At 45.1% G+C, this 19,712-nt stretch overlaps 4 protein-coding genes across 6 annotated transcripts; 2 read left to right on the top strand and 2 right to left on the bottom strand.

Moving 5' to 3' along the window:
* The first annotated feature begins 333 nt into the window (after positions 1-333).
* Positions 334-2,007, top strand: LOC112272319 (NAC domain-containing protein 77-like). The gene is made up of 3 exons (XM_024462750.1): positions 334-656; positions 749-1,032; positions 1,141-2,007. The coding sequence occupies exons 1-3, from the start codon at positions 461-463 to the stop codon at positions 1,960-1,962; spliced, it is 1,302 nt and encodes a 433-aa protein (XP_024318518.1). The 5' UTR covers positions 334-460; the 3' UTR covers positions 1,963-2,007.
* A 3,733-nt stretch (positions 2,008-5,740) lies between these two features.
* LOC100822594 lies at positions 5,741-9,719 on the bottom strand. Its single transcript, XM_003578955.4, has 9 exons — positions 9,564-9,719; positions 9,323-9,432; positions 7,636-7,738; positions 7,457-7,516; positions 7,132-7,194; positions 6,809-7,009; positions 6,625-6,721; positions 6,329-6,543; positions 5,741-6,160 (listed from the first exon to the last, which is right to left on the bottom strand). Exons 2-9 carry the CDS (start codon positions 9,430-9,432, stop codon positions 6,071-6,073), a joined length of 939 nt encoding a protein of 312 aa, XP_003579003.1. The 5' UTR covers positions 9,564-9,719; the 3' UTR covers positions 5,741-6,070.
* A 2,165-nt stretch (positions 9,720-11,884) lies between these two features.
* On the bottom strand, positions 11,885-12,746 carry LOC100822284 (40S ribosomal protein S16). Its single transcript, XM_003578954.4, has one exon. It carries the CDS (start codon positions 12,637-12,639, stop codon positions 12,190-12,192), a length of 450 nt encoding a protein of 149 aa, XP_003579002.1. The 5' UTR covers positions 12,640-12,746; the 3' UTR covers positions 11,885-12,189.
* Positions 12,747-12,916: 170 nt separating this feature from the next.
* On the top strand, positions 12,917-17,690 carry LOC100831281. 3 transcript variants are annotated; one of them, XM_024462752.1, is made up of 4 exons: positions 12,918-13,813; positions 14,250-14,352; positions 15,366-15,488; positions 16,018-17,690. In XM_024462752.1, the coding sequence occupies exon 4, from the start codon at positions 16,065-16,067 to the stop codon at positions 16,971-16,973; it is 909 nt and encodes a 302-aa protein (XP_024318520.1). In that variant the 5' UTR covers positions 12,918-13,813; positions 14,250-14,352; positions 15,366-15,488; positions 16,018-16,064; the 3' UTR covers positions 16,974-17,690. The 3 variants fall into 3 exon arrangements, with proteins under 3 accessions (XP_024318521.1, XP_024318520.1, XP_024318519.1); XM_024462753.1 differs by lacking the exon at positions 15,366-15,488 and having other exon boundaries at positions 12,917-13,813; XM_024462751.1 differs by having other exon boundaries at positions 12,918-14,352; positions 14,853-15,488.
* The last annotated feature ends 2,022 nt before the right edge of the window (positions 17,691-19,712 follow it).

Raw genomic sequence — 19,712 nt, 5'->3', positions numbered from 1 at the left:
TGGTACCTATCCAAAGCAAGAGGTACACATAAAATTAGATACTATTTAATAGAGCAAATTAATGCTACTTCCTCCTATCCAAATAAACCGTCGCAGTTTCGTATAAATATGCATGTATCTAGACGCGTTTCAATGTATAGATACATGCGTATCTAGAAGTTGCGGCAATTATTTGGATCGGAGGAAGTACCATTTTTTGGCAATTATTAATGCTACCATTAAATAATTTCTGGGTTTTATAGCAGGAAGATTACCGTCCACCCTCTCGTTATTAAACAGCAAAGTAATTAACATCTACTCATGATATCTTGACATTAATTACACCTAGTTAATTCTACTTGGTCCGACTCACTATAAAATCCCCTCCCCTTCCTCTTCTTCCTCACCTCAACCTTTCCCATCCATCGATCCAAAGCAAAGAAAGCTCGCCTGTTTCATTGAGAGAGAGAGAGAGACCAACATGTTGTCGTCCAAGCAACACGACGGCGGCAGGGTAGCAGGAGGAGGGTTGTCGCTGCCTCCGGGCTTTAGGTTCCACCCAACGGACGAGGAGGTAATTGTCCATTACCTGCTCCCCAAGGTCCTCTACCCAGCCTTCGCCTGCCGCGCCGTTACCGTGGTCGACATCTACTCATGTGAGCCCCGGGACCTTCCAAGTAAGTGATCACCAACATCTTCTTGTTCTTCTGAATTGCTGATATATCTTGTTTGATATCTGACCTGCTGTGTATGGGAAAAATGGGAGCAGGCGAGGCTAGGATGGGGGAGAAGGAGTGGTACTTCTTTGTGCCGAAGGGGCTCAAGTACCCGACGAGCTCACGGGCGAATCGGGCCACCAAGGAGGGGTACTGGAAGTCGACGGGGAGAGACAAGGATATCTTTGGCGAATGCACCAGGGAGCTTATAGGGATGAAGAAGTCCCTCGTGTTCTACATGGGGAGGGCCCCAGCTGGAGTGAAGACAGACTGGGTGATGCATGAGTTCCGCCTCCACGGGAGGACGAGAGACTGGGTGATCGTCAACGGTCAAAAGGTATGTATCGTATGAACTGTTGATGACTCAGATTTTCATTAGAGCATGCGGTTTAATTAGATTTGATTCGTGTTTGTGTTCTCTTGTTTGAATCGGTGTTGGTTTTAGGACGAATGGGTAGTCTGCAAGGTGTTCAACAAGGGCGAATGGGAAGCTGATTCGAACCCCCTGGAGAACCCTGACTCCGTCGGAGCCGATGAACTCGACGTCGGTGCCAGCGGCGAGCTGGACCTGAGCGGCGTTGAGGGCTACGACCTGGAGTTGGACTCCATCCCTGAGCTCGACCAAGAGCTCCTCGACTACATCAAGGACTTGGATCCGTTCACAAGCTACCAGCTGAATGAGAACCACCAGCTGCCGGAGGCCAACACGACAACGAATGCCGGCACTATCGACGCGCTGCCCCCGTACAACATGGGCTGCTACTCCTACACCGTTCCCACTACAGCTGGGATGCCAAGCTTCGTCGTCAACCCCACGGGTATGATCATGCCAAGCTTGACCAATAATGTTAACGTGGCAATTAGTAGCATTCACCAGTCGGCCAACGCCACCACCATGGCCGCCAGCTCAGTCCCGGGAAGCAGCAATGGTGCCGGTGCCGGCTCCTCATGGAATGTGCGGCAGAATCTGCCTAACTATGGGGTGGGACTTGGAAGAAGCTTCTTCAATGGCATTAGCCTGCAAGAGGAGCAGGCGGTAATGGCAGATGCCCTAGGAGGGCTCCTGAGTGGGGCTGGGCCGAGCTCTGGTGTGACGCCGACAATGGGCAGTCTGCTGCCTAGCTCGGCGGCTGCGATCGCCAGCCTTCCTTCCCCGCAGCAGAGCACTATGGAGATTTACAACGATGGTGGATATCCTAGTTATGGGGTTTATGCTCCTGATGTTGCCGCTGGTGCTGCTAAGGATTTTGGTGGTCGGCTGCACTAGTGATCCAGCTTCATTGAGTTTAATTAGCCTCTAAGTGTGGGTGGCATGCAGTTTCGTCGCTTATGTTAATCGGTTTATTACTTCATTAGTTGTTTTATTATTGCATGGATAGATCATCATTGGACCGTGTTAAATTTGTTTTAGGCTTCTTGTCAAATGTCATGTTGTTTCCTGTCAGTTATATAATTGTGTTGTTGCTTAATTACAATAATATGATGTTGTCTTGATGCTTTCCATACATGTTGTATAGTTCATGTTTTTTACTAGTTCTCGGTTGCCTAAATCTATAAACCCGGCCCAGCCGTTAATTTGAAATTGTACCATTATTTGAAGTATATATGAAACTTTGTCGCGTTCATCAGCCGACATATGGAGAGAGAAAAAATCTTACATGACTGGGTCGTACGCCCCCCATGGCTAGACCCAATCCAAGGGTTCCCATCTGAACTGGCAGGGCGAGCAGGCAAGCTCGGGAATTGGAAATTCATGAACTTTAGGGTGTGTTCGTAAGTAGTCCGCTCCTCTAAAACTCCACCGATCCAGGTTCCCATCTCCATTCCAGCATCTCAGGTAGAGTTAGAAACGTTTGGTACTGCTCTGCATCGTTGTTGGGCCAGAAGCCCATTAAGCCAATTGGCCTAGCCTATGGGTCAGCCATCGTGGCCTCCTCGAGCGAGACGAGCTCCTCACAGCCAGATTGATCCATCTCCGTTTTCCTCGTCTGCCGAACACACCCTTCATTACATGAATTTAAAGAAAATTATTACGCGCTTCGTATTTTCGATTACTTCCAAAAAATTTTATAAATTATAAACATTCACGTCTTAGATCCAGCAATTCATCAATATTTTCCCACAACATACATTAATTATATTTCAGAACACACACAAAAAAACACATGATATAAATTTATACATTTTAGATTATAAACCAACAATTCATGCATAATCATGAATATGCATACATAAAAAAAATTCGACCACAAGGAAACATAGAAGCATGCGTTAACATATCTTGAACAAAATAAAAGAGCATAGCCATTTTCATGATTGAACAAAACACCTTAGTAATGAGCATGGCATCCTGGTCCCCATCCATGAAAAACATCCCAAATCGTGATGAGCGGCCGCCACCTGGCCATCTAGGCCTTCGAGGACAAAAAAAATGCCTCCATGCCAGCTTCGGCCTCGATCATTCCCGTCAAAGGCGGCAGACTGGGAGGATAGATGCGGCGGCGGATTGGGAGCTTGAAGGGCGGTGGAACGCGACAACGAGGGTGGCTGGTCGGAGAAGGGGATGAGGCGTACGAGAGAGGGCGGCGCGGAATAGAGGGACGAGGTATAGGAAGGTGGAGCGATAAGGATGAGGGGCGGTACGCATAGACAGATATGAAAATTATGGAAGTTTATAAGCATAAAATGACTGCACGTTTCAGTACATTGGATAACATGTGGCACCCGCATATATGCATGGGAAAACTGCAATATATATACTTGGTCTAACATAAGATGTCTTTGCTGAGTTCGTCCTAATTAACTTTCACTTCTTGTAAAAATTACGAACAAAATGTTGCTTGTTGATTATTGGACGTGCTCTAGGGAGTCATTAACCTATAGATAGATAGATAACCAACCTAGCTAGCTCGACTTGACAGGAGAAATAGGTTCTTCTATCAAGACTAGGAAACGGCTGATCTCTACCACCACTCAAATGAATGTTTGTCACTAATTAACCGAGTGTGGAACCAAGCTAGCTACATCTTGTATTCTTGGCGCACAAGTTAGGGTAATTCAGGAGCTGCCTATAGCTTTCACCGTTCATCAGCAGAAAAGCACGTACGTGCATGCATTCGATCCACGTGGGAAAAAAAATCACTGGCCAATTATAAACCTGCTGCTGGAATTCATCAATTAATTAACGGCCCGAAAAAAGATCACTAGCCAAGATCGAGGCTGTACTAATTAATGCTTGATCGAATTGAAGGACACAAGAGAGAAACCGAGAGGGGGCCTTTTTTTTTAGGAAAAAACGAGAGGGGGCCTAACGGTGGAATACAAAATGGGCTCAGTGGGGCATTTTTATGGGCTGAGTGAGATCATGCTTTTTATACATGGGCCAAATACAAATGGGCCAAAAAATCCAGTGGGGACAAGTGCCCACGCAGCTCTTAACGGGCCAAATACAAATGGGTCAAAAAAAAAGAAGAAGTGGGGACAAGTGCCCACACAGCTCTATCACTAATTCACTAGCCCCTGGATCCATCACTAGCCAAGATCTAGCCAATATCCACTTCCAGACAGTAAACTGGAAAATTCTCAAAGTGATCGAAGTTAAGTTTGAAAGGAAATACGTAAGGGTTTGAAGGAAACGCATACATACCTGCATTTGGGCATCTTTCGATTCTGCATCCAAAGCCGGTGCAAATTTTGTACGATTTGCACACGGTGGGTAGTCGTGAACGTCACAGCTTGTATCCACAAAAGAAGTTACTACGTATGTACCTTCGGTCAAAAAAATAGATGAGGTTACACACACAAGCCCTGTTGTGAAACTTCCATAATAGGTCAGTGAAATTTTGACTAATTAATCGGCTGAAAATAAATCAAAAACATGATCATTAGATTATTTTTTTCATGAAAAATACCTTTACTGGCATTCTAATCCACCGGCACTGGTTGACTCCTTCGGCAGCGACGCGGTGGCGGCCTCCCAGTGGCTTCTTGATCTGCGCCGCGCTTCCACCGCCAAGCGACGACCACGCCGGGACGAGCCGCGACGGCGGGGCTGCCGGATCCGGACAGGATGATGCGGCGGCCTGGATCTAGGCCATGGGAAGGCCCCATCGCTTGCAAATCTGGCCGCTGCCAGAGATCGATGTGGCGCAGGGGAGATCTGCGAAGATACAAGACGCGCAAGCGACGGCATGCGACGAGAGGACATCCGTGGCTGCGCGGACACGAAGATGGCACGACGGCAGCACGCACGAGGAAAGTGCGGCTGCGGTATGAGGGGAGGAGAGGAGCCAACGCGGGGACCGCCGCCAGATCCGGACGTAGGACGATGCGGCGGCCTGGATCTAGGCCACGGGAAGGCCTCGGCGCTCGCAAATCTGGCCGCTGCCAAAGATCGCGGTGGCATGGGGATGAACGGCGAATACATGAGGCGCACAAGCGGTGGCACGACGAGAGGGCACCCGCGGCAACACGGACGCGAGGATAGTGCGGCAGTGGTGTGAAGGGAGGAGGGGGGAGGGGAGCATCCCGTGTGAGGGAGAGAAAGGGAGGCGATAGGTGGTGGGTGGGGCTCACGCCGTGTGGATTCGACCGTGCCACGTGATCTCCCACTAAAGAGGTAAGTTGGTGACTCCACCAAAGAAGTATGTTCGTGAAGTCACATATGGCTTTATTGTCAGAGCTTTATGTGCAATATGTGCTGAGGTATGTTCGTGAAGTCACGTGGCTTTATTGTCGGAGCTTTATGTGCAATATGTGCTGCTCGACAATTTCAGTCTTCTTTCAGCCATCCTAGTTGAGTGCTACAGTTGCATTTCCTTGAATTTGAAGGACAAAATCGAACACGTATGGATTTACAAATAGATGCCAATTTTCTACTGATCTGAGTGCTAAGCAAAGATACAAGACCTAGCAAAACAAAGGTTAAAGTGGGCCTAATTAGTCCCATCATTTAAAATGAAGCAAGCAGAGCAAGGAATGATGCTTAAAAGCAAAAATAGATGTGATTGAAATTATCTATATGTTGATATATCAACAAACATGAATAATTGATGAATGACAGGATTTTATTAGATGGACAGTGCCATCATCTTATTGGCCACCTGAATCCAAGCTATTCACAGAGAAAACTGCAAGCAGTGTTGAAGTCTCATGGTACAACACAAGCCTTGCGCATATATTAGTTTGCAAAGGCTCAGATCTCCGTGGGTATGGAGTAGAGTATTACACCAAAAAATTGGTCACTAAACAGAAATCTTGGCTCAGTAAAATACACAAAGCAAAGGCGCATTCGAAAAGGAAGCTAACTATATCCACAGCGCAGGCTAACAAACACTGGCCATCCATATCTGATCTGCTTTAGAACTGGACTGAGATTACTCCTGGGGAGCCTCGAACCTGGACGGAGTATCAATCCCCATCATACAGCAGAGTCCTGATATCAAGACGATGAGCAGCACTATTCCCTGCAGAACATACGCAGGTGTGAGAAGATAATGCAGACAGGCAGTTCGCATGGTAGTCACAACTTAAAAGTACAGTTTGAGGTTGCAACCGGGACAATAAACAGGCTGAAGACCCATGTCAACTGAATGGAATGAATAACAAAACAGAGAGTAAAAGTAACAACTTACCACAAATAATCCTTCCAGGAGAGATGATTTTGTTTGGCACTCTCCATCACATTTCTCAAGAACAGGTTTAGTAGTATTGGTCTTCTCTGCAAGATACCTGGCTAATGGCAAGTCGGATGGGTTCTCCAACAAACCATATGGTTGAGAAGCGTAAAGAATTGTATATTTAGCCTCAGCCTTGTTAAGCACAGAAACCAGCTCGGAAAGCAACTCCCCTGAAGTAAGAAAGCAGAACACAGGTTAGAATTCTACAGTTGCAGGTGAAGGAACCAAACCTTTGTTTTACTAAACCCAACCTTCTGATTTTGTGTTTTCCTTGAAACCGCCGCTACAGAAGACAATTAGCTCAGTCTGTCCACTTGGGTTGTTTCCCATCCGTGACTTTACCAAATTCTGGAATGTTTATGCCGTCAATACAGAATGGATATAAAAATAAGAGTGGAATAAGTTCTTTTTTTAATTAAAAAGAGAATTACTTACTTGAATGGAATCCATGCTCTCATGGTTCTTTATATCTTCACTGCTTGCAGTACAAGTGTCTGTGTATGTGATATGATTTCTTCCAGAACCATCCTCACAATTCTCAGCAAATCCAGATAGCAATGAGGTCTCTAGTTTTTCATCGTCTGACATGGCAACATAAGGAAATGCCATAGAAAATTCGGAGTTTGTGAAGGAGAGCTGGTAAAATGGCACAGATATTAGAAGCATTTAACAGTATTTGTGCTTTCGGTTATATTTCGACTAAGAAAAAACCATAGAAACCGATGACCATGGGTGAAAAGACAAGAATGACAGACTACCTTCAGCGTGTCTGCTAAAGCTGGGTCCACTTGCTTATCTTTAGATATGTCCGATGATTGTAGCTGAGGGCAGAAATATTAGTCATTGGTCAGTGTCAACTGAATCAACAAAAACAGATATTTCAATAACATAATGGCCTCTTGGATTGATCAATAACATCGAGCCGAGATATCACAAAGAGAAGCTGTTTCAGAACACAATTATCTATGAGCACGGCTTTTTAAAGGGTGGAGGGTAATGCAACCAGTGAATATCAGAAAGGTGAACAGGGTAGCTTACATAAACAGTATGGCAGTACCAAATGGATGGGAGTCAAATAAGTACCTTTGATCCGAGAAAAAGAACTGCAACATCAACATCTTTTTGAGAACCTTCCTTTGAACACTAATAACAACAAAACCAAAACATTATGAATTGATTAAATTTGCGCATTCCAAGAATGAGGATTTCAATTTAGATCTCAACTTAAGTTCTACTAATTGGGATATTGGAAGGAAACTCACCACCAAGTTTGACCAACCACCTTCCTCAAGAACAGATTTAGCTAAGCTATTTGGGGAGATTGTCTGATAGTGGACTACTTCTTTAGCCTCATTGGAACAGAATCTGGAGATAGAAGGTAAGCATTATATAAAAGACTAACCCAGGTATCTTTGCTGAAAATAAAGATTGGGATTCATCGAATATATAAAAAATGAACTGGTAAATTTGGGTTCAGTCAACAAGTTACTGGATGGATAGGACTTCACTAAATGAACACTGTTGTGGTGTCAAACTAGTTCAGAGAGGAGTCACGTAAGGGGTTCCGGAACAGCAGGTTAAGGAAGATTTGCAGCCAGCCACAGCACAGGGTAAACTCAGAACTGGGGAACAAGCAACCAAAAACATAGATCCCTGAGGAAGACTGGTTAGGACTTAGGAACACCTGCGAATTATGAGATGCATCATCTGCATTCAAAACAACCGGGAGTAACATGTGACCTAGGTAGCAGGCAGTGGTGGAGCGAGGAGATAGACATGGAGGGGGCCAAATGTGTCAAACAATGCCACACACAAAAAGATTCCTCAAAACAAATTCAAAAAAAAGGGCAAGACTAAGTTAGTACTAACAAATTTCAGCTAAAGTTTTCTTAGAATGCACTACAACAATGCTGCAACAGCCTTAGGTAATAGAGCAGATGACGGGCATGCTATCGTTCTCTTCTATCTGATGGAACTCAGGGCTTCAAGTTCCTTTGCCAATAGATGCCGCAGATAATCTATCAAAAATCAGAGCAAAAGGGAGTATAGGTTTGTATTTCATCTAAGAAAATATGAGTGGATAATGATGTCGGACAGAAGCCATAATGTTGCACAGTGCACACTGTACAACATAAAAAGTGTAAACTTTTCCTCAGTCTAAATAGTGCTCGCCTTCTACTCTCCTATAGTATCAACAAAACGAGGGAGTGGGCATGCATACAGGTTGAACAATAGTTCTATACTACACTCGTGTCCTGATGCCAACTGCATAGTTTTTGTTCTATCGCTCCTTCATCCTGGGTTTGTACTCACAGATCAATATTCTTCTTAGCATTCGATGCAGTGTTCTAAAGAGGGGGGTTCCATCCTCGGGTATCATCACCACCAATACGCCAACTAAGGTAAAATTTCTTCCGACCACCCTACCCTACCGTCTGCAATCTAAATTTTTCATAAGCACCAGCAAATCAGTGCTTGCGAAAAGCCCAACAATGATATTTTCTACGGCTGCTGTACGGGCATATGGTTGGAGAGAAAAACGGATATTATGGGTCTAGTGACAATGTATATATCAATCTTGAGGTAACACCACCACTGCCTCCCAATAAGATATTATCTTCTGTAACACGAAACAAGCCATCCTAGAGCCAAACTTAGGCCTTCAATTAACACACTTTAGCTGACTATCCCATGCTTTGAACCATCTCGGAGGGTTACATCAATTCCATGTTGTAATAGCAAGAAGCAAACCACATTCGTACTGGTATTATCAGGGAAAGAAGGAACAACACATGCGTCTCATGCATCTTAACCCGCCTAGCTGCGACTGTTTCCAAGTGAAGCAGAATCCCACGTTAAATCCCAGAAGAAATTCCAACAGCACACATCACATCCGACATACGAGATCCAATCCCAGGTTTACCGATTAAGCGCGGTTGAGCCACCTACCCGTAGTTCTTGGGCGCCCAGAGGAAAGCCGGCGCCGTCACCGGCCCCGCCGCCGCCTGCGCAGCCGCGACCAGCACCACCGCCAGCACCGCCACCCACGTCGCCGCCATCTGCATCAACCGAATCCAACCGAACCCCGAACGAAAATCTCAGAAGAAAATAAATTGAGGAAAAACGCTGGGAACAGTCAAATCGATCGATGCGGGCTGCTGAGCACGGGGAGATCGAGGGGAGATCTTACCTTTGGGGGAAGCCGGCAGATCGGATTGGGGGTTTGGGATTCCGGTTAAGATCTCCGCTGGTCGCCGCGGCCGTGATCTGTATGGCCTATCGTTGAAGAGGAGGAGCCGGGGCGCAGGGGTACTCGTGCGTGGCGTGAGTTGCTACCCACGCTTGCTCCAGAGGCTGACGTGCGGGCCCGGTTATCAGAGGCACTGTCCTACACGTGTCCGAGTAATGTTTTTTTTCCATTCGAGATGAGATGGGCCTACCTAAGAGGCGACTGCTTCTGGGCCAAACATTGCTTCTGGCCAATGTTTGGCAAAAAAATTGGCCATGCATTTGTTTGCTGTTTGGATAATGAGCAAGCTTTATCATGCCAAATCCTAGGTCATTGATCAGGATTTGGTTCTTGTTTAGATGACAACCAATCTTTCAGCAAGCCAATGTCTCACTATCAATTCTACTATCAATTCTAGTTTGTTTTCTAGCCAAAACTGGCCAACTCGTCAACAAACAAATCATTAACCAAATACTCCCTCTGATACTAAATTCTTGACTCAAAGTTGTCCAAATAAAGATGTATCTATTCTTAAAAAACGTCTGAAAGCGTCTAAATACATGTAATATTTTGACAACAATTTATTTAACGATGCACATGCGGACTCCAACCAAGCAACCCCTAGTTGGCAAATTAGGGCTCCCAACCAAAAATAGGTCAAAATACTTCAGCCTGTTTTCAAATGTTCGCTTCCACACCGTTAGCAAACGACTAGCGTAAAGTAACAGGCAGGGGGCATTCATTTGGGGATAACTGGGGCTGCCATGGGTGCTGATTTATAATAAGCATCTTGAATTTAGTACAAAGTTGGTACAATTTTGTATTAAACCGAGACAGATCAGAGGGAGCACACGGACATTTTGTAGTTTTCAAAATTATGCCAAGCACATGGATATTTTTTAGTTTTCAAATCTCGAATATGCACATCTTTTGGAAATCGCCACAAGACGAGATGACAGATCCCTGTAAAAAAAAAGCCGCATGTGTTTGGATAAAATAAATACTGTAGATTAACGAACCATGGAAACTTGGAGCACGTTCAAGTTGTATTTCTAACAGTGTTTAATTGATTGATAATTTTGCCGTAGATTTGAGATGGAAACGTGGATATCTTTTTGGAATTCCAGAAGCCCATTCCACAGCCAGCAAAACATTAATTCACGAAGGACACCCAAAATTCATCATTTCAACTGGAGAAAATTTCGCACGATTTATATACTGTAAGCAGATATCAGAGCCACAGGATTAGTCAGCAATGGCAAGATTACTACCATTGTTGCGTCAATGGTTATATGGCAAAAGCTCGAATACCAAGCAAGCACAAGGTATCATAACACAGCTCATGGATAACTGAGGAAATACAACATACTGCACAATTTGTCGCAAGGAAAACAGTTGACCTGTTATGCATGATCAAGCAAAACAACAGCACAAAAAATACTTTACACACTTGATGTGTTCATGCATTATCTGTTCATGAATGTATTCAATACAGATAAACTAACGTATGTGTCAGTCAAAACATTAACAGAGAAACAAAACATGCAAGAGTGCCTAGTAGACTGAAGTCACTATTCATTAGGAGATTGATAGCTATTTCAAATGGTGTTTGGAGATGGAGTTTCATACTGCTACTGTGTATGCCCTATCTAAATCATAGAGCCATATCTAAAGAAAAACTCTCATATAACCAGTGTCGTCTATTGCGGTATCACAAACTAGAACAAAACAAAATGCAATGTGTTGTTTCCATATGGACAACTCATCTTCAGAGCATATCCAAAGAGGCCAGGAGGATAGGGACATCCAGAAACGTGCCAATTAGGATACCAAACTTCCTATAGGCTAAAAAAGAAAAATATATATCAGGTGGCATGGCATGTTCTTCAATTATATTTCCACTAGCTAAAACATGTAAATATAGACTAGTTGAAAAAGATGAACAATAATCAAACCACACCTCCCCAGAAAATACATATGACAACAGCTTTGGCAAAATAACAACTTTGTATCAATTTGATACACAGCCATAAAAATAAAAATACTCGCCGCAAAATGCAACAAAATAAAGCCCATGATTGTCACATACAAAATGCAACAAAATATAGCCCACGACTGTAACATACTTTCCCCGTTCCTGTGATGATAATGAGACTCATACACAATATTGCAATTGCCTAACTAGACAGAGACACAGAAAAAACACTTGCACTCGTTACCTATGTACAACAGTCTTAAAGGTAAGTATGCACATTTTCTAATATGGCAAAATGATAATTGTATGGAACATCAAAATCGTCTGGGTAACATAAAGATAACAACTTCTTGGATATAAGAACAATTAAGATAAAACTCAAAACAATGCATAGATATAACGCAAACCATATCAAAATTCCTGAACACAAGTAATAACAGCTAAAAACATATTCCAGCAACGACTACTCAAACAGTCCTGAACATCTCGCATCACTTCGATATCACAATGTCTTCAAGGCCCGGAACTACGCATAATAATTCTAGCACTTTGTGAGGAGGTATAAAGCAGAGAAAACCATCCCAAGGATGACGACGATCCAGTAGGATGCGATCAACGGTACGACTTCTGGAACCTGGCGCGGGCTCCGCGTCCACCGAACTTCTTGGGCTCGCAGCGGCGGGGATCGGCGACGAGGAGGGTGCGGTCGTAGCGGGCGAAGATGTCCTTGGCCTCCTTCTTGGCGGCCTCGTCGACGTACTTCTGGAGGTAGGAGACGAGCCCCTTGGCGATGGCCTGGCGGATGGCGTACATCTGCGACGTCTTCCCGCCGCCGCGGACGCGGATCCTCATGTCGATGTCCTTGAAGCGGGAGCGGCCGGCGAGCAGGATGGGCTCGAACGCCTTGAGCCGCAGCATCTCCGGGCGGATCAGCTCGATCGGGGCGCCGTTCACCTTGATCAGGCCACGGCCGGGCTTGGTGTAGGCCACCGCCACGGCCGTCTTCTTCCGCCCGAAGCACTGCACCGAGCCCGGCGTCGGGCGAGTCAGGACGGCAGCCATGATTGGGTGAAAGCTCGGCGGCGGCGGCTAAAGGCGCTAGGGCTTCTGCTGCTGGAGAAAGCGGCGGCGGCGGCGTTGGCAGGTGATCGCGAAGAGTGAGCGATCTTATAATGCGGAGAGCATTAGGGTTTATACATATCCGGGCTTGATGGGCGGAGCTGGACAAGTTGGACCGTAATTACGCCCACGGTATCTTCATTCCGTTGGGCTTTGATAATCCGGCCCAGTTAAGGAAAGCCCAAAAGTGAGTTTACTATAAGAGGCCGAGGAGAGAGCAAGGAGAAGAGTAGGGTTTCGGCCCTCACTAACACTACTTGATCTTATCCGAGCGAGCCGCCCGGCGCCGCCGCCAAGGCGGCCGGAGTCGCCTCTCTTCCCCTTCACCCTCAGAGCAACTCTAGCAGTTACTGTGGCCGCGCCGCCACCGTGTTCTCGCGGGAAGGTGGCGCGGTCGGGAGGGAGGCGGCGATGGCGCCCGCGGCTGCTACCGGCGGCGAGCGATGACGACTGCCCGCGGTCGGAGCGTTCGCTCGCGATGATGGCCGCGCGGGTTCACCCTAAACAATCCCCAAAATTTGCAGTTTTTCCTTTTTTCCCCTTTGTTTTCCTTGGTGATTTGTTTCATCTCTTAGCTGTTCCCTCTGTTTGTTCGATCTGTTATTGGATAATTGTTTAACTGGAGTAGACCTAGATTTCTACTGTTGCTTGTTGCTGCATTTGGTCCTGCTCTTGAACTGGACCATTACTTCGTCCATGATCAATTATTTTGTATATTTTGCTAGCCTCCATGCCTGTTCTTTGTTATGAATTTCAAAGTGCTGTGCTGTAATTCTTGTGAAACATTGCTCTGTTTTTTCTTCTCTGATGTAATTCAAATGTGAACAGTTTTGTTTAGTCAAATGTAAGGTTCAGTAGCGTGATATTTTACAAATGAAGTGCTAGCTTATGCTTTGTTTATGCTAGAAAGCGGATGTGATTCTGGTGAGACAGGTTGACGCAGGAAGATCGAGATGTTCTCTGTTACCTTTACGAAGTTTGACTTGGATATGTACATTTGTTGCTGGACCGAATCTGCAAGATGCAGTCACCGAGGAAATTGGCTGTTTTCTTTATGAATTGACGGTCTACATCACCGATGGTTGGCAAGCTCATCAAAATGAAGCTGTTACGTCTTGTATGTCAAACATGTTATGTTTACTGTCTCAGGTTTAAAGAATGAACTAGTGCTGTGCATAATCTCAGAATCGACGTATTACCTAAGTATGCAATGGATCAAACTATTGCTTCTTCCTTGTAGACTTGAAATGCACAATACCTGTTGGAATTATAGCTTGAGCATGCACTGACAGTAATTACGAAGAATATCATGGTGTAGTAAAATAGTGTAGAGCACATCTTGATGAGTCTGATCCAGTGTAATAGAATAAACAGGCTGTCGTCTCTTTACCCGATGCTCCATTTTTTCTATCAGTACAAGCTAATGATATATCCCGCATCTTTTCACATGATGCTCCTTTTCTATCAGCAAGCTAAGAATTTATAACTGTAGCAAGAAGACTACTTTTTCAGTGATATATAATATCTCGCTATGTACAATATTACTCTGGCAGCTGGGCAAGGAGAAGCTACTAGTTTCTTTTGCATCGCACCTGAAACATTCTTGAAGCGAAATGTCGGAGCAGGATGCAAGCTGGCGTTTTATCAAACAAACAAGTAAGCTGTATATGCCCCCATGCGTTCAGAGGGTCTTTCTGAATTTGCACTCTAGTCGTTAATACTTAATTTTCAATTGAAAGACGTGCTCCTGCCTGTTTTTTTTTTATAAATAAAGTAGCTTCGAGGTCCCATGCACAGTGCTGCCTCTTGCATCAATTTTCATTACCACGGTACCACAGTCCTTGGCTAAACATCAGGTGCATTTTATCCAAGATATTTCACCTTGTGTTTAACCCTGTTTTTGAGTTATGGTAGATTGTGCATGCTAGTTCCTTAAAAGATGACCATATACATTGAGCTTATTTTTTAATTCTAACAGAGATTATGTATAGAGTTTGAGGGCAATGGAATTTTTAACCAATTTCCAAATAGTTCTTCTAACCTTCAGATGACAGAAACACATGTTTTGTTAGTATAACCAAGCATTCTTAGTGAAATGAACTAATATGTTCCGATTTTGGTAAAATATCTCAAAATACATAGCCATGGATTTTTAGGTAAGGTTTCACTGCGGCCACGGTGCTGGGATGATGGTCTTCCAGAGCAGGATGATTTGACTGGAAACATTCAGCTCCAATCTCTCTCTCTGAGTAAATCTGACAATTAAACTACAGTTTATAATATACAAATATCACACACACTTATATTTCAAAACCAGTACAAAAACACAAAATTGTGCGTGCTTTTAAGCAATTCTAGTATTTAACTTTCTAACTGTGCGCTTTTTAAGCAATTCTAGTACTCCCTCTGTCCAACAAAAGATGTCTCAAATTTTTCAAAATTTGGATGTATCTAGACATGATTTTGTGTATAGATGCATTCAAATTTAGTCAAAGTTGAGACATCCCTTGTTGGCCGGAGGGAGTATTTAACTTTCTAACTGTGCGCTTTTTAAGCAACTCTAGTACATCAAACATGCTACGAGCACAAGAATATTTTTAGCCTGCATGGCCGCATCTTTCAATCATCGAAGATTTTCATGTTAAATTAGAAACATTGCATCTCATCAGAGAGACCGTGGTCGTGGGATGGTCATCGGGAGCTAGATGTTTTGACTAAAAACCTCCGTCAAGGCCCTCCTCTCCAAGATCCACAACTAAATGGTCCTGAACTCCAAGGTCCTTGACTCCAAGGTCTCTCTCTCTCTCTCTTGAGTAAATAATATGTGAGCTATCACAAAAAAAGTGAATTTCATAACCAACTGGGATTTATGGACTAATACCTGGGCTCGGCAGTACCTGCAAACCCTAAATGTGTGATGTTTTGATGCAGTTCTGTCATAGATTGTATGCCAAAGCTTTGTGAAATTTACTCGTTCTACCACCTCTTGCTCTATAATTGTCCGCAGCCCACCATCTGCGCGTACTAAGAAAAAAACTTATGTTAAAAAATTTAGAAATCTCAATGCTTACTCTGTTAAATGACATGTTACAACCAGCTAACCTCTCCTAAAACATTTAAAGTAGTTGTAGAGTGTAAAAAGCAATGCAACAGCTGCACTCTTGATGCTTTAAATCATCGAGTTATGAAACAGAAGCTCCCAAGAATATGAACAGATGGTAGTAAAACAACTGAACTCTTGGTACTAATATAATACTACTTGTTAGTGATTTGCAACTTCCTTTTTGTTAATTAATATATTTTTTCCCTTAACTCGATCAGATGGCAGTCATGTACCAGAGGAATTGGTGGAGCGCATGGAGTAGACCATGAATGCCGTGGTTGTTCTGAAATACGGCGGATCCAATGAGTTGGATCAGCCACCAACCATATACCGTGTCCCTCAGGAGCTGAAACGAAGCTGCAAGCAGGCCTTCCTCCCGGTTGCTGTTGAGCTTGGCTTGTTTGCCCACCCGTACCGGTGGACGGGCAGCGAGCATGCCATCCAGCACTACAAATGGTGCTGCGTGCGCAGGCTTATAAGTAGGCACCACCTCCTCCAAGAGCCCGAACGGACTCCTGCACTCCTGCGCCACTGCCTCGATGCCCTGGAAAGCCTTGAGCCGCGGATCCGGTCGTCCTACCACCCACGTCAGCAGAGCTACAAAGTCTCCAGCCAGGAGCTGATGTGCAACATGCTGCTGGATGGATGCTTCATCCTCCACCGCCTGCTTAAGTACGCGCGTATCAACAGGTTAGAAGCTTTTCCAGCAGGCCTTGGCAGGCTCAATTTCAGTGAGCAAGAGGATGACGATGACGACGACTGGACCCAGTTGTTCGGGAGGTGTTGGGTGTGGGGGTTTGTCACCTGCGATCTGCTGCTGCTGGAGAACCAGGTCCCTTTCTTCGTCGTGCAGAAGTTTTCAAGGAGCTCCGGACGGACCCTGATGAGAGCGGCGACGTCCTCGTGGCTGGCGCACTGCATCTCTTTCGATCCATCCGGCCGCAGAGGCTGCAATCCTCCCATATCACCTGCCATGAGGTGCACCACCTCCTGCACCTCTTCCACCGCTCTGTCGGACTCCCGGAAAAAGAAGCTGCACCTGGTGATCAATGCCGGCACGTGGTGCCCCCATCAGAGCTCCCACAGTGGATACCGTGCGCCAGGGAGCTGGAGGAGGCTGGTGTCAAGTTCCGGGCAAGGAAGGCCGCTGATGCGACAAGCTTCCTCGACGTGAGGTTCCACGGCGGCGTCCTGGAGATCCCGACACTGGAGCTGTGCGACTACAGCGAGCCCCTGTTCTGCAACCTGATCGCCTTCGAGCAGACCTACCCATTGGTGCCGTGCCATGTCACCACCTACGCCGTCTTCATGGACTGCCTCGTCGCCTCGCCGGAGGACATGAGGCTGCTGCACCTTAGAGGCGTGCTGGTGAATCAGATGAACGGCACCGGTGAACGGGATGCTGTGGGGATCTTCGGCCGCCTATGCTCAGAGGCCCACCTGGCGTCTGACATGAACTACCTCGCCGGCGTGATTGGGCAGGTGGACAGGTACCGGCGGTCCAGGTGGCCACGGTGGCATGCAGCATTGGTGCGTGACTACTTCAGCAACCCGCGGGTGGCTATGTCGCTTGCGGCCGTGGCATTGTTGCTAGGGCTCACCATGATCCAGGCCTTCTTTGCTGCTTATTCCTACTTCAAGCCTCCGAAGCAGCAGTAATAATTATGTGATTATCTATTCATATGTATTGTGGATTCTGTTTACATCTTAATAATTTTTCTAATGTTTTGGTTTCCTCCAGCCATGCTCATCTCACTCCATATGTATATTTTCTGAAGATCCAGTTTTAGATTTTCTGATAGAGTTTTCAAAAGTGAAGATCAGTACTATGAGTATGTTTTTTTGTATTTGGAACTCACTGAACCTGTACTTCCTATCATATCAGTTTTCATGTTCCCTTGGTATGGATTAACCAACAGTCGGCCTGAATATATTCGCCGATCATAACACTGCTCCCTTGCTCCAATCTGACTGATTCTGTTCAATTGTTCATGAACCTGACAGCACGCAACTGGTGATGCTTTGGTGAAATCCTGTGTCAGGTAATTCTCAAAATCATATGTAACACCTTTAAGCTCAATGTTATGTATATTGGCATATGTCATGTTTCTCATCAGTGTTGTGCCATCTCTGAACTGCTAGCTCGTGCTTTGCTTCTAGTAGGGACCGGATGTGTTAATTTGCCCTGATGCAGGAAGACCGCTAGTCACTGCACATGATGTGATTGTACCGAAGCAGAGAGATGAAGAGATGTTCTTGTTCTGCCTGCATGTTTGGCTCGAGAAATATTATATTCTCCGCAGAACAGAAAATTCGATCTTGTCACCGGATCTTTACTTCCTACAATACTGAAATTCTCTTGATTAGTCGCCATGGATGCATTTTTCCTTTTCAACTGTTATCCAACCAAAACTGATGCAAGGCCAACGCTGGACTTGATCATACATCATGTTCAGATACAGCACAACAACTTGTGCCACTAGAGTCATCACTCTTCTGAAACATCTGTTACTACTACAAACTATAGTTGCCAGTACACTCTTCAAACTGTTGCTGGCCACCAAATATATCTGCCTGAATCTGCTCGACTGTTCATCACCGGCGGCTCGATTGGACTCGAACCTGAAAACTACATCCATTTCATCGTCTTGGCAGTGCAATGGCAATGGCAGACACCCCCTTTCTTCTCCTGTCGGTCACTAGCCAGCAAAGCATTTGCAGACACATCACCGGCCATTACATGATGGATTGATTCCCTTAATAGGAGTATATCAGATTTGGTAATTTGAGAAAGGATGCGTGCAATATATTGCCAGCCAGCCGATTAATCCGCGACCACTGCTCCGTATACGTAAAGAACATCAATCATGCCAATGGACCCTCCTAATGCTTGACCGCCATTCTTCTTCTTCGGCGCATCTTGGGGCCACACCGCATTGATTAAGCATCTCGGACCAGCTGCTATTTATTGGCTTGTTTACTGCCAGGAGAAAAAGACAAAATTCTATGCAAACTTGCAAAAGTAGGAACAGTTTTTCCGGGTGTGGGGGGGGGGGGGGGGGGGGGTTCTTCAGAAAACAGGCATTTTTTCGAGTTTTCGGCACATTGTTTTCGTTTCTTCCTTATTTTGATACCATGCTCTCCGATCCGAGGCAATAGATTTATCGGAAGACCCGCTCTTAAGAAATTTAACTTGCACGTAAACAGAATTTGGCTTTGCTTCTAGCTGCCGACCTATACTGTTGGAGATGCTCCCGGTTTGAATGTGAGAAATGGGTTCAGAACCTGAATTATTATTCCTCTGACAGCAACTGGAACAGTGAGCATTCCTCTGACAGCAATGTGGGTGCTGATGGCAGTGATAGGCGACTCTGGAAACAAAAACATTCTACTGATCAGCCAGCCAGAGATAGATGCCATGCCAGCATGCAGCTAGTGATCCTTGGATTAAGTGTGTCCCCATCTTGTGTCCATGTTATCTTCATATATATAGATGATTTGATAGGTGGAGCCTAGCTGGTGTCACATTATCCACCAGCTAGTAGCAGTAGACCCCCTTCATCATATTAAGGTCAAATTGAGCACACCCCCATCATTCATTTACTCATGAATTCTTGGGCAATTGGTAGATTAACTGACCATTTTTCTCTGCTCAGTCTTCAGTGTAAATTAATTTCGTTGTTAGGTGTAGCCACCTACTAACATAAGCATGTTTTTTTATTTAATAAATCATGTAAAGCCCTAACCATAAGATTGCGTGACAGGGACAATGCCATGTTAGGAAAAAGTTTAGGACACTAAGCGTTGAATTCCAGGAAGTCTAATAATAGCAGATTCTCTTCAACAGCAATTTTCAGGAAAAGGACTGATTAGATGTTGTTACTACCTGCCGGTGCTCATCTCATTTTCACAG

The sequence above is a fragment of the Brachypodium distachyon genome, chromosome 4 (genome assembly GCF_000005505.3).
Source record: "Brachypodium distachyon strain Bd21 chromosome 4, Brachypodium_distachyon_v3.0, whole genome shotgun sequence".
NCBI classification, from domain to species: Eukaryota; Viridiplantae; Streptophyta; class Magnoliopsida; order Poales; family Poaceae; genus Brachypodium; species Brachypodium distachyon.
This window is presented reverse-complemented; position numbering and strand designations above follow the sequence as displayed.